Raw genomic sequence first — 26,387 nt, forward strand, 5'->3', positions numbered from 1 at the left:
GAGAGTGGTTAAAGTCATGTTGCCATGAAACTGCAACTTTCTCTTGCCCTTAAACAGAAGGATGGGAAGAGACTAGAGGAGAATCACCATATGGGTCCCTAATACGTGTCTTTGTACCACCAAAACCATCTCATGTCCCTTGGGTTGTATGCATGTTACACTTGGGGGAACACTGCCCTAGAAACAGGCCTTCTGCACCAGAGCAGTGGCCCTGGTTCTCAGCCTTAAAGGGCCTGGTCTCTGAGACCTGCATTGCAGCAGATGTTCTTGGCATTCCTATTCAACATGTAACTTCTTGGATAAGAGTCAGAAATAACCCCTCTTTTTTTAAACCAGGAAGTGATTGGGATTATTACTTTTGCTTTTGAGAAACCCCTGTGGCCCTGGGGGAGGAAACATGTCAATGACTCAGACCACCACCCAATCCCTTCACAGCTGGGTAGGGGCCAAGAGAGGCACTCGAGCCATGGCCCCTGAACATGCATGCTTGCCTTTGGCCCAGTTTGCCAGATGGAGGCCCAAGACCTTCGGTGCAGGTGACTGCGATTGTTTCCTGTTTCTGCTCCTAGGCCAGCAGAAAGGAGCGGTTCCAACAGGTGCAGTCCATGATGTACGACCTGATGGACTGGCGGTCACAGCTCCTCTCAGGAACTTTGCCCAAGGACGAGCTGAAGGAACTGAAGCAGAAAGTCACGTCCAGAATTGACTATGGCAACAAGTAACGTCTCTTTCCTCCAAAAAGATGTTTTCTTTCCCCACCCACCCCACTTCTTCCCTTTCTCCCTATGAGAAGCTAAGTTTCATTTTTAGATGCGAGTTTGCCCCTTTCTCTTTGGGAGAAGGCTGTTACCAACGACCGTGCTTGTGTGCCTTTGCTATCACCCTCGTGGGACCCAGGGACATGCAAGCGGAGAGAGGCTTGCTTGTCCAGTGGTTATTAGCCAGCTAGAGATTCAGGACACTCATTTAACCTACTTCCAAGGGGCTGGGGAGCACAGTCATGCTGGTTCACTTTCGGCTTAGTTGTCATTTTATTCCTGCATTTACAAAGCTCTCTCTTAAATCCCAATGTGAGACTTAATGTCCCTTCCTCGTCCTACATTAATCTAAGCCACATGCCATCAGCTAACTCATATGCACAGTTACAAAAGCATTTCCTCAAAGGGAAAGAAGCAGAAATTGGTTAGTTTGAATGCTGTGAAGTTAAGGAGAGTGTGAAACAATTTTTTGAGGCAGGACAATGCACTAATAATAATAGTAATGAAAATAACATTATAACTAACACTAACACCTAATCCAAGCTTATCATGCACCAGTCTTTAGCTTTGTGTTTCACATCCATTGTCTTATTTTTTTTTTAATTTTTATTTATTTTTTGGCTGTGTTGGGTCTTTGTTGCTGTGCGTGGCTTTCTCTAGTTGTGGTTTGTCGCGGTGTGCAGGCTTCTCATTGCGGTGGCTTCTCTTATTGTGGAGCACAGGCTCCAGGCGCACGGGTCTCAGTAGCTGTGACTCGCGGGCTCTAGAGCGCCGGCTCAGTAGTTGTGGTGCACGGGCTTAGTTGCTCCGCGGCATGTGAGATCTTCCCGGACCAGCACTCAAACCCGTGTCACCTGTACTGGCAGTTGGATTCTTAACCACTGCACTACTATTAATTTTTATAACAACTCTATGAGGCATGCAGTTTTAGTATCCTCATTTTTTCAGATGAAGAAGCTGAGGCTCTTAAAGAGGTTAACTAACAGGTCCAAAGTCACATAGCTAGTAAATGGCAGAACCAGAATTTAGACCAGGCAATCTGACTCTAGAGCCCCTGGGCCTCACCATTATATACTAGTTGGATAACATTTGCGAACTGTAAAGGCCCTCCCCGTCCTGATTATGTGAGTGCTCTCCAAACATCCTACTTACTTGTTTATTCATCCCAGCAACAAACATGTATTAAGCGCTTATGATTGGCCTGATTTCCTGCTAGGGTTTTTGAGGCCACAGAAATAAAAGTTCCTGTACACTAAGGGACCACAGTCCAGTTAAGAGTGAGCTACAAGTAAACTATTGATATGTATTGTAACTTTGATGGCTTAGGAGGCAAGAGCATTCTTAATTCAATTTGGAGAAGGAAGTCAAGGAAAGACTTCCTGGAGGAAGTCAAGGAAAGCTTCCTGTACTTCCAGGTACAGTTTTAAGCACTTTCCAAAGCTTCCTGGAGGAGGTGACCACAGTTAAATTTTGAAAGATAAAGAAGTGTTAAGTAGGTTTTTAAAAAAAGGGAGGCTGAGAGTGCATGAGAAAACATAGCATGTTCAGAAGACTGCAAAGTGGATCAGAAGCCTGGAACATAGGGCCTGAGTGGGAAATGGAAAGAGCCTATTAAGTGGGAATAAAAAAAGAAATTTTCCCAGCAGCCAGGCTTCCTTGCCTTTGTCACACGCACTAAGAAGATGATCCAAAGAGGAAAGCCAATGGGTCCAACTTATGGCTGATTCCCATCCCAGGAGCACGATCCCTCTGCTGGTTCCCCTGCTGGCAGCTGGCAGGCGAGTCCAAATCTGCTTATCCTGCTCATCATCCCAAAGTGACAGGAAGGGTTTGCTCTGCAGCTGTTGCTGCCATTGGTACAGTGATATCTTTAGCTAAGCATGGTTGCAGCTGGGACGTGGGAATTGAGGACGTTTTGCTGCTTCGCAGTAATGGCGTCTGTGACCTTCAGATGTTTCCTCATGGGGGCTTCTGACAATAAGGACCAAGGATGGAAAAAATGGTCACCACTCTTAGGAAGCCTTCCCTGATTTTCCTCCACCCACCCTGGCTGGGTTAGGCACTCTTGCAGGCCCTTAGCACCCTGACCAGTAATTACCTCCTTACTGGCCTGTCTCCCATGCTGTTTTGGTAGCTCCTCTAAGGCAGATTCATTTCTATGTGCTGGGCATAGGATCTGCATGCAGTAGGTGAATGGTGGTGAAAGGAGAAAGAGGATCCTCCCTAAATCAGCCTCCCTCTACAGCATCGCCTGGATCAGCACCGTGCTTTCAGTTTCAGTCAGTTGCCTTTGGGGAAGTGAGAGACATCCTCGGAGACAGAGGCCCTGAGCTAAGGGGCCCCTTGTTTCTTGCTTCACTTCCCTGATGACTTCAGCTGGAAGTGAGAGAGATTTGTGCACCTTAAATTAATATAGGCCTGGTGTCTTGGGGGTTCAGAGCTCTGATATGGGATAGGCAGCTTCCTGAAAACCAGAAGGCCAGATTTCAGGTCAGAGTGTCAGGAACAGCATGAGGACCATCAGCCTCAGGCTGTGAGAGTCAGGGAAGCAGGACTCTGAGTCTTGGAGGACTGGTCAGAATCAGCCTACTTCTTCCCCCAGAAATTCCATTCCTTCCTTCAGCCATCAAACTTTTGTCGAGCACCCGAGAGGCCCTCAAGACACAGACATTTACAAAATACAGCCTCTCTATGCAACAACAACAACAAAAGGCAAGCAAAGAGAACTAATAATAACTTTCTGAGTGCTTACTGTCTGCCAGGTACAGTTTTAAGCACTTTCCATGCATTAACTCGGTTAAGTCTCGCAACAACTCTGTGAGGCAGGTACTATTATCATCCCTATTTCTTAGATGAGGAAATGGAGGCTCACAGGCTGATTAGGTCATTTTGCCCAAGATGCACTGGAATTTGAACCAGGTAGCTTGGCTCCAGAGTTCAAGCACTTAACCACTGCATTCTACTGCCTCCTGTGGACTATGAGGATTAGTAAGAGAAAGAGAAGTAAGCAGACAGTTGAGTAAGAAGTCACGCGTTTCATGAGAGGAGGAAGCGTGAACAAGAGGGTGGGAGGAGACAGGGCAGGGTGAGACACCTGACCTGCATCACACAACACTGGCAGGAATTATTAGGTGAAGAAATTTAGAGAAAGAGAGAGAGAGAAGTTGAGAGGAGCTGAGAGATGAGCATGAATATGGACAGGAAGGTAGACAGGGGCTGGAATCTCGAGGGCATGAGTACCAGGTGGAAAAGTTCAGATTTGTCCAGAGAGCGATGGGGAGCCACAGAAAAAGCCATTTCTGTTTTCTTCACCTTAAAAATTTTTATTTTTTTGAAAAAGGCATACAGTGAGGACTTCCTCCCCTGCCCTCGTCTTGGGTTCATTTTATCACTTTCTTGAACAGAGAGAGCAGTGGGGCTACCTTCTAAGGAGAAACTGTCAAAATGCTCAGTTCTCCAAAATGAATGGTTTGCTGTCCTATTGGGAAGAAGCCTCTCCTGATCTTGGGTCATGGGAATCCCATCAATCCTGCCCCTTGTCTACTAAAGCTTCCAAGTTTCAAATGAAACTGGTAATGGACAAGCTCTTTGGTATCCAAGGAGTGAGGAACCCTCAAATGATTCCTTCAAATCTCAAGACAGCTGGACCCGGGAGAATGTTTTATTCATACATTTTAGAACCGAATCCACTTTGATAAATTTCGAAGAGAAAGGAGCTAGAGAGATGTCGGCATTAAATTACGTATTGGCGGTGCTTCGTCTTTTCCCAGGTCGTGAGAGCCTCTGCTCAGCATTAGTTGAATACATTTCTTCCCCCTTAGCATTGCCCGTTCAGCAGCATGGCTGTGCAACATTATGAGTCATATCTAGTTGGAAGTTAATTTCCTAATGAATGTGGACAAATGGGTGAACTTTGGCTCCCTTCTGTTTGCATTTGGATGACATGAGAGATGTGCCTCTTAATCCAGTTGACAAATAAGAGATGAAAACGTAGTCTCCTTCATCTGTCCTTGCTGCCCTGACCCTGTCTGGTGCTTGGCGGTAGTGGTGCCTAAGCAGGACCACCGTTGTTCCTCTCAGAGTCTCCATCAGCCCACCGCCCCCTCCCCTCTTTGTATGGACAACTGAGGTCCTCCATGTCAACATCAGATGCAAAAGCAGCTTCAGGTTAGGACCTGTGCAAACATAACCCCTGTCCACAAACCCAGTGCTGCCTCTAAGAGCCTCCTATCTTGAAAGTATACCATAAAGGTTAAGAGTGCAGACTAGGATGCCATATTACTTTTTACTAGCTATGTGACCTGGAGTAAATTATCCTCAGTCTTTTCTTCATCTGTAAAATGCAGGTATTAATAGTACTTCCCTCACAGCGTTGTTACAAGAGTTAAATGCCTTAATATGTGTGAAGAATTTAAGGTACCGCTTATCGCAAGTGCTGTGTGACTATTTTGCTGTTACTAGTATCATTGATGCCAATCAGAATGGCAGATGCAGTTGAAACAAATCAATACCAAACAGGGAAAATCTTGTGACCTGGAAGTCACAGAGCTAAAGAGCACACTGTGGGTAACAATGGATATATGTGAGATTTCTCCCCCAACGACTATTTTCAAGGTACCATTGAATAAGCGATACATGAATACCTTCTCTGCATATGTATTATATATCATACTATATTATGTTATGTTATATAAACATTAAATAGAGATAAGGCAAAATTCTCCCTTGGCCCCTCCACCCCTCCTAGTCCCAGTGCCCTGCCTCTCCTCACAGGCACGCAGGTTGGTAGTTTGGTGCATTTTGTCCATATCTTTCTCTCTGTACATGCACCCAGGTAACATACCTGCCTTGGTTTCTTTGTTTGCTTGTTTTTTACTTAAAACACACTGTATGCATCTTTCCATGCTTGATTTTTTTCTTCACTAATACATATCATTAAACATATCAAAACTATATCATATTTTTAAAACCCAACTACATAGAATTCCATTACAGATGACAGTTTGTCATTCCCCCTTTGACTGACATTTTAGTTTTTTTCAACACTTTGCTGATGCAACACACATCCTTGTTCATTGTTTTTCTAAGTTCAGTATCACAGGAAATACACATTAAAATTTTCTTAGTACACACTACCACAGTACCTCCCAGAAAGGCTGAGCTATATCAGTGTGACTCCCAGCTGTGTGCAAGGCTGTCTGTATAGAGCTGTGCTATGGGAGCCTATGATCCTTAGAAATCAGGTGAGCTTTCTGGTAGAAACTTCTCACCAACATTCTACAGGCTTCAACCTCCCTTGATTTATCATCTCACATTTTTGCTTTTCAGAATCCTTGAGCTTGATCTGATTGTCAGAGATGAAGATGGAAATATCTTGGACCCTGATAATACCAGTGTCATCAGCTTGTTCCATGCACACGAAGAAGCGACTGATAAAATCACAGAGCGTATCAAGGAAGAGATGGTGAGCTTTGTGAACTAGGCTTGGCCAAGCGAAGCAGGCTTTAGCACGTCATAAGCTTAAAATAATAAGCTCATTAACCAGACTGTATATTATTCAAAGGGACATCTGTCCTATGACCTGAGATCATCAGTAACCACATGCATTTTATTGTGTTTTTTTTTTTTTTTTTTTTTTTTTGGGTACGCGGGCCTCTCACTGCTGTGGCCTGTCCTGTTGCGGAGCACAGGCTCTGGACGCACAGGTCCAGTGGCCATGGCTCACGGGCCCAGCCGCTCCGCGGCATGTGGGATCTTCCCGGACCGAGGCACGAACCCGTGTCCCCTGCATCGGCAGGGGGACTCTCAACCACTGTGCCACCGGGGAAGCCCCTATTGTGTTTTTGTACTTGTATCTTGATTCATTCCACAACCAGCCCCCAGGTGGTTTAATGCCAGGCAAGTTTCCTGTTCTCACGGACCTTTTATATTCCAGAGAGGAAAAAAGAAGAAATGTTAAAAATGTAAATCCAGATGGCGATAAGTTTCTAAAAGGCAATCAATTAGTGTTATGTGAATCGGAGTGAATCAGGAGCTATTTTAAAAGGTACCATCAGGAAAGGCCCCTCCCAGGAGGGACGTCTGAGATGACACTTGTATAATGTGAAGGCAGCAGGCCTGGGAAGATCTGGGGACAAGATGTTCAGTGCAGGGGGATCAGCAAGTGCAAAGGCCCCGAGATAGGACTGAGTTTTGAATGTTCAAGGAGTAGGAAGGTCAGTATGGATGGGCCATAATGAACAGTGGAAGAGTGAAGGCAATGCTTTGGAGAGGTAGGTAGCAGGAGCCAGTTCTCATAGGACCTAACGGTCATAGGGAAGAGCTAAAATATTATTCCAGCTGTGGTAAGAAGCCAATAAAAGATTCCAAGGAAACAATCTTTACAAGGTTAACATAATCTGATTTATATTTTTAAAAAGTATTTTATCCACTGTGTATTGTTTGAAAGCAACTTTATTTTTAGCTCTACTGAGATACAATTTTCATACAATAAAATTAATTCATTTAAAATTACAGTCTAATGGATCTTATTAATACATAGTGTTGGGCAGACTCTACCGCAATCAAGGTATAGAATAGCTCCATGATCCTAAAAGTTTCTTTGAGTTCCTTTGCAGTCAACCCCCTTCCCCAGTCCCAAGCCCCAGGCAACCCCTTTTGTGACTATATTTTGTCTTTTCTAGAATTTAATAAAAATGGAATCATGTCTTTTTTTATAAATTTATTTATTTATTTAATATATATTTTTTATTTTTCGCTGTATTGGGTCTTCGTTGCTGCATGTGGGCTTTCTCTATTTCCGGCGAGTGGGGGCTATTCTTCGATGGGGTGTGCGGGCTTCCCATTGCGGTGGCTTCTCTTGTTGTGGAGCACGGGCTCTAGGTGCGTGGGCTTCAGTAGTTGTGACACGTGGGCTCAGTAGTTGTGGTGCACGGGCTTAGTTGCTCTGTGGCATGTGGGTTATTCCTGGACCAGGGCTTGAACCTGCATCCCCTGCATTGGCAGGTGATTCTTAACTGCTGCACCACCAGGGAAGTCCCATATGGTTTTTGTGTTTGACTTCTTTTACTCAGCATGCTATTTTTGAAGTTCGTGTTGTTGTATGTATTAATGTTTTTTCCTTTTCATTGCTGAGTTGCTATACCATTGACCAGTTGCCAATGGTATATATCATTGATCAGTTGTTGAATATGTGGGTTGTTTCTAATTCAGGGCTATTATAACTAATAACACTATGAACATTTTCATATAAATCTTTGTGTGGGCATATGATTTTATTCTTTCTGGATAATAATCGTTGGAGCATATGATAAGTACATATTTAACTTTTTCAGGTACCAACATACTATTTCCCAAAAGGCCTGTACAATTTTGCATTCCCATCAGCAATCTATGGGAGTGCCAGTTCCTCTACATTCTTGTTAGCACTTGATATTGTCAGTCTTTTAACTTTAGCCATTCTAGTGGTTGTGTAGTGGTATCTCACTGTTGTTTTGAATGTCCCTGAATGACTAGTGATTTTGAGCATCTCTTCATGTGCTTTCTGGCCTAATTTACCATTTGTATCTTTTTTTTGTGAAGTGTCTGTTCAGATACCTTGCCCATTTTCATTGGGTTGATTTTCTTGACATTGAGTTGTAAGAATTCTTTGTATATTCTGGATACAAATTCTTTATCAGATACATGTTTTGCAAATAAATTTTCTCCCGGTGTGTACCTGGACTTTCAGTTTCTTAAATGTGTCTTTCAAAAAGCAAAATTTTCAGTTTTGATAAAGTCTGTTTAAGCATTTTTTTTCTTTTATAGTTTGTGCTTTTTATGACACTAAACTTTATGTGGAAGTCTGGGTCATTTGTGATATTTCCCAGGATCAAGGCCAAGAGAGTCAAAGTGACTTGGTTCAGACAACAGGAACTTTTGGTGGAAGGCCTGGATATAATGCTGAAATCTTTAGGCTTGAAACTTACATGATTCTTAATATTCAGGGCCATCTTTCTGTTGTTCTAAGTGGTGCTGGGCTAATTTTCTCCATTTTCCTCCCTTTTCCTTCCACCTCTCAGTCAAAAGATCAGCCTGATTATGGAATGTATTCCCGGATCTCCTCATCCCCTACCCACAGCCTCTATGTCTTTGTGAGAAACTTTGTGTGCAGAATTGGGGAAGACGCTGAGCTTTTCATGTCCCTCTATGACCCCAACAAGCAAATGGTCATAAGGTAAGTGTTCAACATTGCCTGACTTCTCTGTATTCGGGAGGTTGGAGTTGGCAGAGCTCAGAGTGCCTTTTCCTTCCGCCATCACTTGTGGAGAAATTCCCACCCAGTAGAGAAACAGTCTAGCTGAGAATGTGGAAATAACTTCTTTTAGGGTGTGGGAGTCAGGTGGAAATGTTACTTTCACCACTTTTTTTTTTCCCCAGAGTAGGGTTATGGTTACACCGTAGGGTTTTGTAAACAGTTCTTTGATTACTGGAAAACAACCAGAAATAACAAGATTCAGACAGGTAGCACTGAATAGAATAAAAATACCTATTTTAAAAGGAGAGTTAAGAAATGAATAGTGAAAACGCCCTGTCCTCAATGGCAGTAGCAGGCTAAGAGTGTGGGCTCTGGAATCTGTGTGGGTTCACATCGTGCCCCCACCATTTACTCTTTCTTAACCTTGGGCACGTTGTTAATCTTTCTTAAGCCTGAGTTTCCCATTTGCAAAATGTAGATGTCAACCTCACGGGGTCATTTCTTTTAGTTAGACTTTAATAAGTAAAAGCACAGGAAGCACAGGGCCTGGCACATGGTGCTCCAAGTGGCAGTGGTTATCATTGTTACTACCTTAATTAATTGTTCTTGGAAATGGAAAAAGTAAGGGAACTTCCAGGTACCTCAGCTCGAAGAAGGGAAAACACGTTTGGGAATCTCCAGAGGAAAGACTTTGATGTACTTCTGGCCCCCACGACCAGCCCTGTCGTCTGCTTATGGCTCAGTCCATCCTTCCTCCCAGGTGACCACTGCCTGTCCCCTCCAGTGGGGTTCTGAGCCAACACGTGGTCCTGTATTTGAGATCCCAGTTAACGCAGTACAGTGGAGCTGGAGCATGATCCTTCTGCTTCTATGGAGAAAATGATATCTTCTTACCTTGGTTGTGTTGATGATTAAAGGAGATAACATATAGTTCCTACTGAATTATAAAATTCACTTTAGAAAATAATGGCTCTCATGGAGACATTTAGTAAACATAGAGGGGCTGTCCATCTAAGAAGACGGAACTGAGGTCTGTATATGATCTCACATAATCGTCATTACCCTGTGATTTGGGTGAGAAAATGAGGCTCAGAGAGGTCAGGTGACTTGCTCAAAGGCACATATATTTATAAATGGCGGAACTGAGCTGTTCACCCAAGTCCATCTGACTCCGAAGATAAGCTAGTTTCCAGTTTTAGTCTGTCACCAAGGAAAGAGTTGTATCAAATATCCTCAGTGGTTCTCACCAGGGTCTTAGCACTGTTGCGGTGGAAAGCTATTCTATAGAGCAAACTTAAATCCCTAATTTAAAGAATGAGCCCAGCTCATCTGGCTAGGCCTCAGCAGACACTGTGAACAAGTGTACCTGCTCCCTTAGAACCCACTTTGAGATGGTCTGCGTGTCATAGGCCCCTTGCTGTTCCCTGTCAGCTGCTCCAAGGCACCTGTGACAAAGATCCCAAAAGCACTCCCTGCCTCTCAGAAAACACAAAGATTCCTCATGGCTGAATTGACAAGGGTGCCTGGCCTGCTGGCTCATCTAAGTGATGGATGGCCTGAACCAGCCCTGTGGAGGGAGGCAGTGGATCAGTGAGGTGGCAGCTCTGTTCCCCGATGCGCCACACCGAATGATGCGCTCGATGGGGCATGCCTGAGTGATGCCTCTGAGAGTGCCAGAGACACAGGGAAGCCCTCGGGAGAGTGAGGGCTGAGGAGGAAGGGGACAAAGGGGCAGAACCCTGCTCCCTCCCCCGCCCCAAGGATAAAAAAAAAGTAGAAAACAAAGAAGAGAAGAGGCATGATACAGGAAAGGGGCAGGGGAATGTGGAAGCACTCCCCCAAGTCGGTCTGACTCTGGGTAGCTGTTCTCTCCCTAAGAAACCAAATTTCTCCATTCCTGCCTTCCCTAGCCAGTGTGTGCATACAGTGAGCCACAGGCAAGTTAGGGCATCCTCAGTGTGGCCCAGATGTGAGCTGGGGAGAATTTGGCTGGGACCAACCTTTCAGTATTGGGATGTACGATGGTCCGATTCCAATGGAGCCTGCAGAGATTTGGTTTGGGAAAGTTAAGATAAATTTTGGTAGTATGAAAAAGAAAGCAGTTCAGGCATCAGGCCAGTGGCAAGGCTAATTTCCAAAAGGAGCTCAAGAAAGAGTTGGAATGGTTCTCCCTCTTCCCCTGAGGAGGGTGTCATGTGGAAGAGGTCTTACCTGTCTGGGTGCCAGTAGGCCTTCAGATTTACCACCCAGGTCTTCCTGGGCAAAGATGGATGGGGCCAGCTCAGCCCTCTAATTGCTTTTCTGATTTATGATTCTCTTTCCCCTAGAAGAAAATTGCTGGTGCCTAGAGTTTAGACCTAGCAGGCTAGTTCTCTACTGGACATGCCACATGTGATTAAAGGTCCTGGGAAATACCCAGGTATTTCACTATGACAGTCCAGAAATAACCAATGGAAAATAATTAAAACAATTTGGGGGGGGGGGATGGAGCCTTGGAGACTTCTTGGTTATTTTGCTGAAAATTCCACTAAAAATTTTAGATCTTACTAAAAAAAAAAAAGTACATTTAACTTGATTAAATTTTAACCATTGGTTAATCTGGGACAGTTTTCTTTTTGTTGTAAGTTCTATTTCCCCCTTGAACCTTGCTCAGACTGCTCTTAATAGTCTTCTAGGGGTGAGTGGAGAGAAAAAAACAAGGCATCAGAGAGAACAAACCTCTAAAAAGAAGGCACTTTGCTGAATTCTCTTATTATGCCTTTTTTGGGCTGACTTGGTTTTTGAGTTTTATTTTGTTTGTATCCTGATTCAAGATAACGGGCATTTATTTAGAAGCAACTATATGCTCCTGGATGGCATGGAAAACTGAATGACTCAACTCAGCAGACTCTACCAAGCTTCTCCTAAGTTAAAGAATGCTAGGTTTCCTGATCTTGTCGATGCAGCTAGACTGACTAGTATGAACCACACAGGGTTGTGTGTATGATTGCTAGAAGATGTGTATTGATGAATGATCAGATGTCAGAACTGTGTGACTGCCCTTCATAAAACCTGTCAGTGGGTTCTCATTACTATCAGGATCAAGTCAGAATCCTTGAATGGCCTGTAAAGCCTACATGGGCTGGCCCATCTTTCTAATTTTTCTCTTACCATTTTCCCCTTGGATCTGTCTTTTAGGTGCATCAAACTCCGTCCTGTCTCAGGGCCTTTGCACACATGTTTGCTTTGCCTGAAACATTTCCCTTTCCCACTCTCTTTTTCCTGACCAACTTTATTTACATGTCACATCCTCAGCAAAGACTTCCCTAACCACCCAGCCTAGGCATGGTTCTTCTGATAATACATTCTCACAACATCCTGAACTTTTTTTTTGTAGCATGATTGCATATAAATAGTTGCCACGACTGCATTTAAATCATTACTTAAGTGTATCTCAGATAATGGCTAAGGCCCTCTATGGTCCAACACAGTGTGACATTCCTTCAAGGAAACGGTCCGACATCTAATGGATAATTTAAAATAATGCAGATCTTTACTCAATCTTGAAAGGGGAATAGGGTGGAAAGGACAAATACATTCTTAATGCCCAGCAAAACGTACAAAAATCCTTTCCCTCTCACTTCTGCCACTCTTTATCACCTCTACAGAGAATGCTGCTGCTCTTCAAAAATATTAGATAGCTGGGTTAGAATTTGCTTACTAGATGGCGGAGGGAAAGAGGTTGTGAGTACCAAGTGTTAGTAATTCCTTACCCCTGCCTGTCTAACGTCTGTCTCCCTGACGGGACTGTGATCTCCTGGAGGGAGGGACAGACATGGAGAGCCTGTCTCAGACACTCCCATGTCCCCAGTTGCCAGCTTGGTGTTGGGCTCATAGCAGAGGCTTGGTGAATATTTTTACCTTATGAATATTGAGACCCCTAGCAGTAATGGGTTGCCACCCCTCTTCCCACAGCGAGAACTACCTGGTGCGATGGGGCAGCAGGGGCTTCCCAAAGGAGATTGAGATGCTCAACAACCTGAAGGTGGTCTTCACGGTAGGTGTGCACTGTCCTCTTGTACCACATCCCATACTCACGGACATGATCTTGGAGATGGGGCCGGTCAGGCGCTCAGGAGGGAGCGTGGCCTTGGTGCAGAGCTGTGTTCTGGGCTTTCTGTAAAAGGAAGCTATTGGGAAGATGGATCTCCTCCTTGCTCTCTCTTCCTCGCTCCCTATCTTACTCGTGTGTACCCAGTGCAGAGCACTGTGTGAACAAGCACAAGCCTCTTCCAGCAGTAATGTCTAGGTGGACTAGGTACAGCAGCTACTCTGATTTTCTGGTTGATTCATGGTTAACTTGAGTTCCTGACTTTGGTTCAGACCATCTAGAAACCTTTCCAAAATACATCAGATTAAAAAAGGCCTTCCTAGAACATTGACTGCCTTGGTAAATTAGACATTCTGAACATAATTAAGTCATAGATGACTAAAGATCTTACGATTCCCTGGGATCATCCTTCTAAATACCAATACTCACCAGGCAAGACGTAACAGAGAAATGTTGAAATCAATTGCTATTTGGATGATTTATTTCTGAGAGTGAACTGGCTTTTTAGTTCTAGAAAGGAGAAGCAGTGGAAAGAAGGAGATAAGAGTTATCATTTCCAGCAGAAACCCCTCTCTTCTGTTTTCACCGAGTGGTGTTCAGAGTATGATCTTAAGATATCTGAGGATATTGGTGTTTTCTGCAAGCACCTCTGGGGAGAAGAGCATTTATGAGATTTTTCACTGTGTCACCTGTGTTAGCAAGAGAGATTACAGAGGAGGAGCGAGGGAGGGGTTTGGGCATTACAGAGTGACCGACATGCTGGATTAACCTACCTTGCTCCACAATAATTTTCCAGTTACAGGCCATTAAGTTCTATGTCTTATGTTACAATTAGATTGGAGTGCAGCTGATTTATTTTGTTCGTTATTTCCTGAAAAATGGGCTAGAGGCATGGAATAAGATCATAGATCCTAATTGCTTAGACAAAGTTTTCTTGGCATATATAAATGTGCCTCGGTGCCGTTTGTCTATTATTAGTTAGAAGGAGGAGCCTATTTATTTTCTTGATAAATAGGAGAGTCCCACGGGGCTTCCTGATTAAACCAAGAGACAGATGTTTCACAAGAGGGAGAGGGACGGGGAATCAATCAGTGGTTCATTTTGCAGAGAACCAATTCATGATGTAAACGTGCAGGAAAGGTCATCAGTAAATTTGTGTCACTCAATAATGATGAGAATGTGGTCCTGCCTTTGCGGAATTCTGCCTGTGCCACCACCTCTTCTTCACACAGCAAACGAACTTGAGAGCCTTGGTTGACTGGTTTAATGGGTTGACACTTCCTTCTCTTGAAATGATGGGAATCTTCATTTCAGACAAGGAACGTCACGGTGCTCTAGCATCTTTTATTGATTCAAGTGCTACCCAGTGAGCACCTACTGTGTGTAAGCTCTGTGCTGTGTCTGGGGATACAGCAGTGAGTAAGCTGATAGGCTCCTGCCCTCAGGGTGTGATGGGGGGAATTCAGAAAATAATTAAATGAATAAATAAGAGAGATCTCAGAAGGCAATCCATGCCATGCAGATAATTAAAACAGGGTGATGTGATGGCGTTTGACTGGGAATTACTTTCAGTTGGGCATCGAGGTGATGTTTTCGATATGAGATACGACTCGGCAGGCACATGCCTTGCTGGCCTCCTTTCTCCTGTCTCCGGATGTCAGCTCTTCCTAGTCTCCTCCTTGGAGGCAGAGCCCAAGAAGCTGGCACGTGGCTTGGGCTGATGGTGGCGTTTCCCTTCCGTCTGCTTTATGAGCGTTCACCCTCCGTGGCCCTGTAAGAGGAAAGCGCACATACCGCGAGGTTTCCTAAGACTTTGCCCAGTTTGGGGGTTGCTGCTAACACGTGGGGGACAAGACTGAACAGTAAAAGGAACACTGATGAATGACTAAATCAGGTAGCGCGTGTTTTAAGTTTCGTGTCTCAGCTGCCCCAAACGTCTGAGTTTTGTGAGGCCCGAGTGAGAATGATCGGGAGACACCGCAGACTGAAGCCTAGTTCTGAGATTGCCTGTTTATACACTCTCCAGAGAATGACCTGTGTTCAAGCATTTTTACTTTGCTCTCATAGCAATAAGCTTCTCTAGTACCAAGGGCCTCTGATGAGGAAGCTCTTAAAGGTCTCGTGTCTTCTTTTGAGCAAGTGAAATTTTTTCAGAGAAGAGGAGTGGAAAATGGACTTACCTAGGAATCTTAAATAGTTACCTAGTGTATTAATTTGCTAGGGCTGTCATTACAAAGTACCATAGACAGAGTGGCTTAAACAATAGAAATGTATTTTCTCACAGTTCCGGTAGCTGGAAATCCAAGATCAAGGTGTTGGCAGTGTTGGTTTCTTCCGAGGCCTCTCTCCTTGGCTTGCAGATGGCCACCTTCTCCTTGTGTGTTCATGTGACTGTCCTTCTGCGTGTCTGTGTCCTAAACTCCTCTTCTTATCAGGACACGAGTCATACTGGATTAGAGCTCACCCTAATGACCTCATTTTAGCTTAATCACCTCTTTAAATGCCCTGTCTCCAAATACAGTCACATTCTAAGACATGAAGGGGTCAACATATGAGTTTGGGGGAGACATAATTCATCCCATAACATTTAGGAAGGAACCTGTCAGGTGGCAGGGCTTCTGTGTCTCTGGAATGCCTCTGAAAGATACCAATATAGATATTTCAAAAATACAAAAAATCCTAATGGGAGGAGGGAAGTAATTAGGGATGGAGGTCGTTGTGAGGGAAGCAGGACTTGAGCTGTTAAGGATGGAAAGGATTTGGATATATAGAGGAATAAGGGGTAAACTTTAGAGGTGGAGGTACAGATGTGGGGCTTAGGAAGAAAGATCTAGAGTCGAAAGTGAACATTGTGTGTTTGTGGAACAATAAAGAAATCTTTGTGACAAAAATAGAGTACTTGCATGCTGAGAATAGTGGGGAATCAGTGGGATAGGACAGCTGGAAATATATTTTGTCTAGGATATTTCATGTCAGCTGGGGAAAACTAGCACGAACAGGGTAGCAAATATCGAGCTATTAACATTGTTGCGGGGAGAGAAATGAAATGATGAACGTGGCTCGTAAAGATGAGTTTCAGGGGGATTTCAGGGTGGGTTGGAGGAAGGAGTCAGGCAGGCCAGAGAAGAGGCTGTCCCACCATCTGGATGTGAGATAATTGGAATCTCAAACTCAGCTGCCTGCCGGGCAAGGCGGGAGATGCAAATGAGTGGAGGGGCTGCCTCCATCAGAAAGCCGCCTCTCCCCTACCTTCCCTGTCTCCCTGCCCAGTGGGGAGACTTGGGAGAGTGGAGAAGCAGCTGTCCATTCCTCCAGCTTTGAAAGGACAGCCCTTGTATCAGTGAAGATTCTCCAGGGAAGTTGAACCAGGAAGATACGTAAATAGGTAGATTTGTTGTGAGGATTTGGCTCATGTGATTGTGGGGGCTGACAGGTTTGAAATCTGTAGGGCTGGACGGCAGGCTGGAAACTCAGGGAGGAGTCTATGCTCTAGTCTCGAGGCAGAATTCCTTCTTCGCTGGGAAACCTCGCATTCTGTTCTTAAGACCTTCAACTGATTGGATGAGGCCCACCTACGTTATGGAAGGTGTGTCCTTTACTTAAAGTTAACTGATTGTAGATGCTAATCAGACCTACAAAATACCTCACAGCAACATCTAGACTAGTGTTTGATCAGGCAACTAGGCAGCATAGCCTGTCCACGTTGACACATAAACCCCCAAGCAGGAAGCTGTGGACCACTTTGAGGCCATGTCTTGTTCCCAGAGACTCTGCACACCCCTCCCTCTTCTTCCCACACCAGCCACAGTGAGAGGCTGGGGATGGCTGCTTTACCCAGGCCCTGGCTCTGATGTCAGCTGACAGGCTGCTCCCAGTACCTATGCCTGCATGAGGATTAACTCAGAAGAGAAGCGACTATTCTCTAGTGAGGCCAGGCCCAGGAATCTCTGCTCTGATGCCAACAACATGCCTTGACATCCCTTCTCCAGCTGATCTGAGCTGGAAGGGGGTGCCAGGAACACCGAAGCTTTTAGATTTGAGCAGGGCACTTGAATGCTGAGGTAGTCCAGGTGGTTTCCCTTCCTGTGTGCCTTTGGATGGTGAAAGAAATGTATGGTGGTGGTTAGGTGGATGGACTTTGGGGTCAGAGTGACCGGACAGTGTCTGCAAGGACTGAGGTCATGTCCTCGGGGAAGACCCTTATCTTCTTTGTGTCTCAGTTTCCCCATATGTCAAATGGGGCTGCAGTAATAGTATTAGTGATGGGACTTCGGAGTGTTGTGAAGGATCAAATAAGACGATGATGTGTGCAACACTGAGCACAGGGCTTGAGACGTCAGCTTAGTTCACGGTTTCAGCGTTCCTCCTCCTGAGCCCACCCCTGTCCCCCTTGCAGTTAGGTGTGGCCACGGCCCTTGCTTTGGTCACTGAAATGGAAGCGGAAGTGATATGCCTCTCTTCTGGGTGGGAGCTTTAAGAGCCAGTGAGTGATTTGCCCCGTTACCTTCCCCTGCTCTGGGGACAGTGAGTGCACCTATTGTGACAGGATAGATCCTCCAGCAGCCAGGGGCCCAGAGTGAGTGAGTGGAGCCCCCGCCCATCTGCACTGGACCGGTAGCCTGAGCTGGAAATAAACCCTGTTGTGTTAGAAGCTCAGATATTGGGGTTGTTTGGTGTCACAACAACCCAACCCCGAGTGATATACATGCATTAGGTGCTCAGTAAACGGTGATTGTTAGGATTTTTCCTTCCTCCTTTTGCCTTCTCCCTCAGAGGTGCTGAGCGATGACCAGGTGGATGGAGTCATTTGCAGCAAATGCTATTTTTGGATACATCAGCTGGTATATAGAGACGGCTACCTATACAACTGATACTGTACCTCTATCCTTCTCTTCCCATCAGTTTGAGGTGGAAGAATTGGGATTGAACACCAGAGCCCTGTCACCCAATTTCCTTTCCAAAACTCACCTTTCTTATGTGTGAAACGGGGGTGATAGCTTTGTTTTCCGCCTTTCCCAGGACTAACTGTATGATTGGTCCATGGATGCTAAGTGCTAAGCACCAACCTCCCCCCACCCCCAGAATTTACTATTACTGAGTTTGCTTTTCTACTTTTTGTTCATTAGACACATGGTGTGTAACTATTCGTTTCCTGCCTTACAGGATCTTGGAAACAAAGACCTCAACAGGGATAAAATTTACTTGATTTGTCAAATAGTCCGAGTTGGGAAGATGGATCTTAAGGATACGAACACAAAGAAATGCACGCAGGGACTGAGGCGGCCTTTTGGGGTGGCAGGTAATGACACACCACACAGCACTAACTGTTACTGGAGTGCACATTTTATATGACTGAATTTTGAAGATTTTTTTTCTTTCGCTCTCCTCCTTGCCCTCCCCCCCTCAAAAACTTAGGCCAGACAACCCCTAATACCTACATTTCCTGTGACTAAATCAAAATAATTGGTAACTAAGTCTAGATTTATGGTGAAGACGGTGAATGATGGAATCCCCGTGTCTGGAGCAGAGCACTGGGACCACAGTGCAGTCTGAGCAGTCGGCACCTTCACTCCCCAGCACAGTGAAAAAGGAAGAACAATATGGGTGGGATCTAATTATGAGGAGCAAATCATTTTAAAAAAAATATCCAGGACAGGAAATGCAGTTACACAGAATGAGTCACCCACCACACATAGAAATCCCAGCTGGAAGTGGACGTGTGGAGAGCTGGCATAACCGAATGAGGCTGCTTGAGAGCGGCAGCGCCTCCACACTGCTTCCAAGCCTTAACTCCCTTGGGGGTTTCCAAGACTTCACCATTCTTGTCCCACTTTTACAGTTTTTGTTATATTTGACTGTCACTTGCACTATTATTTACCCAATATATTTTCTCTTAAGGAACCTTCTTTATTTAAACTGAAGTACATTTTTTTTCTTAAAAGACAATTTAAATACCTGTGGAAATAGCAATTTGATATGGGAGTTTTACTTCTTTTTTTAAAAGTATAACATTTTAGTTGTGTACCATTTATAATCCTTGTATACCATATCTAAACCCAGTGTTTCAGGTTTCTCACTTCAGGACACCCTGATCTTCTGTTATCACAAACCAGCTGGCTGTCCAGTGAGTCCCCTGGCACTGCTTGCAAAGTGGCGAAGCGGAAGAAGTTAGCTTATACTGAGCCAGCTGGTGTTTCAGCTTAGCATTATTGCTAGCTAGCTAGCTAGGCGATCTTGGACAAGCTTATTCCCCAGGGCCTTAGTTTCATTATCTGCAAAATGAGGGACTTGGACCTGGTTGATCCATGCCTTGGTCTAAATTCTCTGATTCTATATGAGGGACACTTTTGGCATCACAATGTCCCTGTTAAGGCAGTGAGGGTCCTTCAGCCTTACTGCAAAGTGTGTCTTTGTCTCCAGGTGTAGCTGGCTCTCTCTTTTGGTTGCAGGTGACAGCAATCTGGTGTAACTGAAAGGTTTAGGAATAGATTGCTTCAGGCATAGCTGGATCCAGGAACTCAATTGAATTTACAGTATGAAAAACTCTGGAGCCAGAGGGAGATGGTTCTACCCAAATCATTCTCACTGAGAATGGGCAAGGGGGGGTTCTGTTCATCAGAGAGAATGGATGCTGGTCAGGTTCAAATAACAGTTTCCCCTCCTTCTCTCAGTTCCGTAACTCCTCTCTTGAGCTAGATGCAATCACTAGTTGATTATTACCCAAGCAGTTTTAATGGCTCCCTGACTGGGGCCTGGAGTGTTTGAGGAATTTCATGCTACTAGGGTTTTGGCTCTATTTGGCTAGCATGTCTCAGTGCTCCTCCCCCTGCCCCCATTTCTATAATCCCTGCTCTAGTGCAGGAGTTCTTTACCTTGGTTTTTTATGGACCTTCAGTGGCTGATTTAAGAAGTTTCAGAGGATCCCTCTGGAAATGCAGGGTTCAAGGATCCACAGATAACGTGTCTGTGCCTATGAGCACGTTTACGAAAAGAGGGTGAATAAGTGTTCAGATGCCACAGGGAGTCACCGCGCTTGGGTTTTGTCAGCACAGTAAACATCCAGTACAAATATGTCAGGTCCAAACCTAATTAATTCCATAAGCTTAATTCCATAAGCACGGCTCTGACTCTTTCCTTTTGGCCTCTGCCAAGCCCTGGGTTCTTGGATGCTTCCCTGACTGTTGACCTCCCGGCCCGGTTTGCCCAGAGGCGTTTGCCAGTTGTTGCCTGTAATGAGTCCTTGCTGTCTGTATATCGTCTCATGCTGGCTTGCTTGCCTTTTTAGGCTTTCCTGTCCCAGCCTCCTGCCCTACAAGCTCACCCCATTCTTACCCTTTCCTGGGAGCAAGAGGGCTTAAACCATTAATTCATTTCTCTTTTCTTTCTAGTTATGGATATAACAGACATCATCAAGGGGAAAGCAGAGAGTGATGAAGAAAAGCAGCACTTCATCCCTTTTCACCCGTGAGAGATTTCCCATTTCTTTCCATTCTCTGAAACCACATCCTTTCTGATTGAGGGCCACACAAAAGCAGGGTGAACTGATTCCCTGAGTTGATGATAGCCCAGGTAGGACCTCCCAGGAGGAGGGCAGGTTGAGAATGATGGTCTCAGTGCTGAGGCATTCAAAACCAAGCAGCTTATACAAAGAACTATTAAAAATCAACCATAAGAAAATGACCCAATTTAAAAATGGGCCAAAGACCTTAACAGACCCCTTACCAAAGTAGATATACAAATGGCAAATAAGCACATGAAAAGATGTTCCACATCAAATGTCATCGGGGAAATGCAAATTAAAACAACAATGAGATAACTACTACATACCCATCAGAGTGGCCAAAATCCGGAACACTAACGACACCAAAATACTGGTGAGGATGTGAAGCAACAAATATTCTTACCCATTGCTGGTGGGAACGCAAAATGGCGCAGCCACTTTGGAAGACAGTGTGTTGGTTTCTTATAAAATTAAACATACTCTTACCATATGATCCAACAATCATGCTTCTTGGTATTTACTCAAAGAAGTTGAAAATATGTCCACACAAAAACCTGCACACAAATGTTTATAGCAGCTTTATTCATAGTTGCCCAAACTTGGAAGCAACCAAGATGTCCTTCGGTAGGTGAATGGATAAATAAACTGTGGTACATTCAAGACAATGGAATACCATTCAGAACTAAGAAGAAATGAGCTATTAAGCCACGAAAAGACATGGAGGAACCTTAAATGTGTATTAGAAGTGAAAGAAGCCAATCTGAGAAGGCTACATACTGTATGATTTCAACTATATAACATTCTGGAAAAGGCAAAACTATGGAGACAACAAAGGGATGAGTAGTTATCAGGAGTGTGGGAGGGATGGACATATGTTGTTATATATTTGTCCCAACCTATTGAATGTACACCACCAAGATTGAACCCTTAGATGAACTATGAATTTGGGGTGAACAAAAAACCAACCAGCTTCTCACCTATTCGTTCATCAGATGTTATTTATTCAACGGACTTTGACTGAAGGCTGGCAGAGGGCTGGGCGTTGTGCCAGGCGTGGGGGGATGAGGTGGGGAACAAGGTCGACGTGGCCCTTTCTTCCTGAAGCTTATGTTTAGATGCAGAATTAAATGAACAAAAGACTAAATATGACAGGGACCATGAAGCTGTGAAGCAGCAGCGTATCAGGAGCATATAACAGGAAATCAGAACCTAATTCTTGCGGGTGGAAATATCCATGACTTTAGAGGAGGGTAGTGAGGAGGGTGAATATCCTTTCCTTGATCTAAAACAAGTTTGAGAAAGCCGGATCCGTAGTTTCAGAACTTTGTCCTCCTTTGTCTAAGGAGGATGGTGTTTTGTTACAGATAATGAGGTCAGTGACTCTAAGTCATGGGATTAGGACTTAGTATGAGCAGCTAAAGCCTTTTCCACCTTGCTGAGCTCATTTTGAGGGCTTGGGAATCCTTCCTTTTTAAGAGTTTTCCTAGGAATAAAAATGGCCTCTACTTGTAGCATTGGTATTCCCCAAATTTCAGAGCCATGTTGCTCTGTGAAAAAGAGAGATGTGCTTCTTGATGGCAGGTACACTCTCTGAGCTGACATGGGCAGGCTCACTTTTCACCTAAGGTGTATGGAGGGGTTGGGCAGCTTTCTGGAGCTCCTGGAACCACAAGGTAGGGACCCCATGGGGGTACCACGCAAGTATTTTGTGCTCTCTTTTCCTTTCTAGGGTGACAGCTGAGAATGACTTCCTGCACAGCCTGCTGGGCAAAGTCACAGCCTCCAAGGGAGACAGCGGAGGGCAAGGTAGAGTGCCAACAGGCCAAGTGGGCTGGGCCTGACTTCAGCTTGAGATCCCTTGATTCTGTGGCAAACAGATCAAACTCCTAAACCCTGGGAAACATAGCCTTCCTTCCAGACAGACCGTTGTGAGGAATGGGGGAGTGTGATCTACAGAGCTGGAAATCTCTAAATGGGAAGCAGAAGGAGGCATGTCCTAGTGCCTGAAGGAAGAAGGGAATTGGTATAGCCTATCTCCTATGTGTCAGGCACTGTAAAATGTTTCCTTGTTCAATTTCATCCTTCCCACGGTCCTGTGAGATAGATGGTATCAAACCCACTTTACAAAGTCTGGGTTTAGAAGGGTGCAATGATTTGGCAGAAGTTGATCCTGCCAGAAGTAACCTGTGGGATTTAAGTTGGAGGTGTCTTGCTCTAGAGCCCCTCTGCATCCTGCCTTGCATCCTCCCCCGGGGCTGGGTCACTGCGTCTGTGGCCGCTTGTCTCTGCTTCCATGGTCTCCTCCAGAGAGAGACCAAGGGGAGAGATGATGGGAGGGTGAGGCTGAGGGAACACCTTGAAGTTGACTCTTCACCATGAGCATTCCCTTCCAGGCCTCTGGGTGACCATGAAGATGCTTGTGGGTGACATCATTCAGATCCGCAAGGACTACCCACACCTGGTGGACAGGACCACCGTGGTGGCCAGGAAGCTGGGCTTCCCGGAGATCATCATGCCAGGTTCTCCTTCCCCCTGGGCGGGGCTGGGGGTGGTCTAGCTAGTGTGATCCATTTTCTTTTTAAAAAGTCAACTACTTCTTTTCTACTGCTTTTCTCTATTTCTCTCTCTGAAGGTAACCACTGAAAACAATTGTTATATATCCAGAAATCTTCTATGCATTCACATAATAAACACAAGCACATAAATATACACACATGCACCCACCCCCCCACAAATGGGAACCACACTTCATATACTTCATATACCATTACTTATTATACTTTACATAGCGTTCTGCAGCTCACTTCTCACTTAATAATTTATCATGGACATCCTTTCCACTTTACTACACGTGGAATAATTTCACTCCTTCTGGGGTGAATACTGACATTCTCTTAAATTGCTAAGCTATTTTTTTATTACCAGAAGAGTCCACGCTCATTGTAAAATGTCCAAATGGCATGAAAAGATTTAAAGTGAAACCTTAAAAGCTCTCTCAAATCTTTGTCTCCGGAAGTAACCACGATACGTATTTTCCAAATGTGTATGTAATAAAAGAAAGTAAATGGGACTGCATGATAGCACTCTTTAGAAACTTCCCTCTTTGCCTGAAACTTGAGTCTAGGACTTGTGTCCATAACCACTCTCGCTGACTTACCCCTTCTGTCCACAGTTGCATGGTGGTCCACTGGTGGTGTAATTTAGCTATGCCTGCTTCACTGAGACATCAGTCCCTTGTGCATTCCCCTGTAGGGTTTTCAGCTCTCACCCCCCCATTCCTGAAGACCCTCCACACCTCGTCCCTCACCCCAACCGTGTTCCTCGGACACAGAAAGTCATTCTGTCTTCTTCTGCACAGTAAGAGATCTGCGGAGAGAACCATCTGTGGTTGTTATTCATGCACCAAGATCAATCCAATTGGAGTTTGCCTTTGCCTTCCCAGAAGGTGTCACTAGAGGATGAAAATTAAATGATTTTTAATGGAGAAAAAAATATGACCAGTGGTGACCATCCTACCTCCCTTTTTGCAACTCATTTCCTACTGTTCCTCCATCCACTTGTTACCTACTGCTCCAGCCTCCCTGATGAAGTAAAAATGCTTTTCCAAATCGTTCTGATTTTAACTTCATTAACAGACAAGGTGTGGCACTTCCACCAGCTCCCCAACTCCCCGCGCCCTCTAGTCAGTGCCTCTCCTGCTACACAGACTCCAACTGTTGTCTCTCTCCCTGTGCCACAGGGGACGTCAGGAACGACATCTACATCACTCTCTTACAAGGTGACTTTGACAAGTACAACAAGACCACTCAGAGGAATGTGGAAGTGATCATGTGTGTGTGCGCGGAGGATGGCAAAACGCTTCCTGTAAGGGACCCTGCTGTTGCTCTGGGTGACAGGGCTCCCCTAGGGTGCCTCTGTTCATAAAGATTTTCTTTTCCCGTTCCCGATCCTGCTCTCTAAATGCCAGGGGCCTGCGGGGTGGTGTTGAGTAAGGGATCGACACCTTTAGAGCTTGGCTGGCACAGTAGCCCGTAATAAGACCTGGTGTTGTTCTTTCTTTACCCCAAAGCAGTTGGCTTTTCAGTGTCTGTTCCTTTCCTTTCATGACCTCTTCTTTTTTTTGCTTGGCACCTCAGTTTATAGGTTAGCTTTTCACAGTTAAAATGTTGTTCTCATCGAAACCTGAGCTGGTTTATTCAGGCAAAATTCCATGGCAAGAAAAAGGATCAATACAGAGCCTTGGGCTGGTGTGAAGACTCAGGATGTCCTCAAAACAGACATTCCCAACACTTAATCTAATTCTCTAGCACTCAGCCAGACATTCTGGTGGAAAGCCTTATCCGTAAATTGGTCTCCAGAGGGCCAGCAGAGTGAATTCAAGAATGCAAAGCATATTGCTATATTTATACAGCATATGTCCTGTACAATATTTGTCATGTGTGTTTACATTTATTTACTTATATTTCCTTTAAGGTTGTCAGCAGTTGTGTCCAGTGTGTGGGAGGGTTTTGCTTCTCAATTTCTCCTTTCAGAGTACTTAGCTGAAAATAAAATCAGCTCTCAGCAGAAGTTTCAGCGTGGGCAGATATTCCTCTTAGGCCGCAGGAGGTGATCAGATAGCACCGGAGGGTAGGGCTGTGAATATTGATAGATCTTCTGCTTTAGCCTGGGGGCCTGGAGCTCAGGCAGGTTTTGCTACCCTCTACCTACGAATAACTGGCATTCACAGAGGCATTGCTACCTGCCAGGCACTGTGATAAGTAGGTTGCATTACTGTTATTTTCCCCATTTTTACAAAGGGGGAAACTAAACCTTTGTCAAGTGAGACAACTTTCCCAGGGTCATAAAGTTAGTATATGGCAGAGATGGGGTTTGATTTCAGGTTCCAGTCCCTCTTATTAAACACTTCACTCTAATGCGTGTACATTAAAAAAAAATCCTCCAATTTATTTCTCATTTAAAAAATGAGGCTAATAACCACTCCCATCAAATTCTGGGAAGAGTCATAATTATTTTTTAAATTTAAAGAAATCATCGCAATTACCTTTTTGTTCGGAAAGACTGGTCCCATTAATTAATATCTAGTTGAGCAAAATCCAAGGATTTAACTTAATCCTCTTTTTGTTGGATTTTGAAACTTTTCTGAAAAATAAAATAAGTAAAAGACACTTTGCTCAAAGAAACACAAAGGAAGAGCAGAGGGTTTTTATCTGAAAGGGAAATTGGGTTTCACCAATGCATAGACCATGCTTTGAAGTCTTTTTTTTTTTTTTTTGCCCGGTACGCGGGCCTCCCACCGCCGTGGCCTCTCCCGTCGCGGAGCACAGGCTCCGGACGCGCAGGCCCAGCAGCCATGGCCCACAGGTCCAGCCGCTCCGCGGCACGTGGGATCCTCCCAGACCGGGGCACGAACCCGCGTCCCCTGCATCGGCAGGCGGACTCCCAACCACTGCGCCACCAGGGAAGCCCTGAAGTCATTTTTATCCAACTACCTGTTGGAGAACGTTTCAACCTCAGCCTCATTTTTTAAAACGCTGATGTGCTTGCCCTCGATGTTGCCGAAGGACAAATTAGAAGGAACGGTTAATGGGAAAGCAGACCTCTTATCTCGTTTCTGAACCATTTGTACTTCCGACTCTGCCATCCTTTCGTGTCACACCCAACCAGGCTGAACAGACGCACTTATCAAAGATGAATACATAGGCAGGAATTTGGGGGCAGAAATGGAGAGGTAACTGGGGCACAGCGATAATTTGCAGTTTCATCTGTGAGGGAAGTTAGGGGGAGTTCAGTTGACTGACT

The 26,387-nt window shown here is 44.8% G+C and overlaps 1 protein-coding gene across 1 annotated transcript in view; it reads left to right on the top strand.

The window, feature by feature from the left end:
• DOCK2 (dedicator of cytokinesis 2) overlaps positions 1-26,387 on the top strand; it is a 407,888-nt gene that overhangs the window by 34,939 nt on the left and 346,562 nt on the right. Inside the window, exons 6-14 of the mRNA XM_030829968.3 lie at positions 570-718; positions 6,087-6,222; positions 8,819-8,973; positions 12,949-13,030; positions 18,248-18,383; positions 20,473-20,548; positions 22,315-22,391; positions 22,979-23,104; positions 24,325-24,449. Coding sequence (XP_030685828.1) covers positions 570-718; positions 6,087-6,222; positions 8,819-8,973; positions 12,949-13,030; positions 18,248-18,383; positions 20,473-20,548; positions 22,315-22,391; positions 22,979-23,104; positions 24,325-24,449 — 1,062 coding nt within the window. The remainder of the gene's footprint in view (positions 1-569; positions 719-6,086; positions 6,223-8,818; positions 8,974-12,948; positions 13,031-18,247; positions 18,384-20,472; positions 20,549-22,314; positions 22,392-22,978; positions 23,105-24,324; positions 24,450-26,387) is intronic.

The sequence above is a fragment of the Globicephala melas genome, chromosome 3 (genome assembly GCF_963455315.2).
Source record: "Globicephala melas chromosome 3, mGloMel1.2, whole genome shotgun sequence".
In the NCBI taxonomy this organism is placed as follows: Eukaryota; Metazoa; Chordata; class Mammalia; order Artiodactyla; family Delphinidae; genus Globicephala; species Globicephala melas.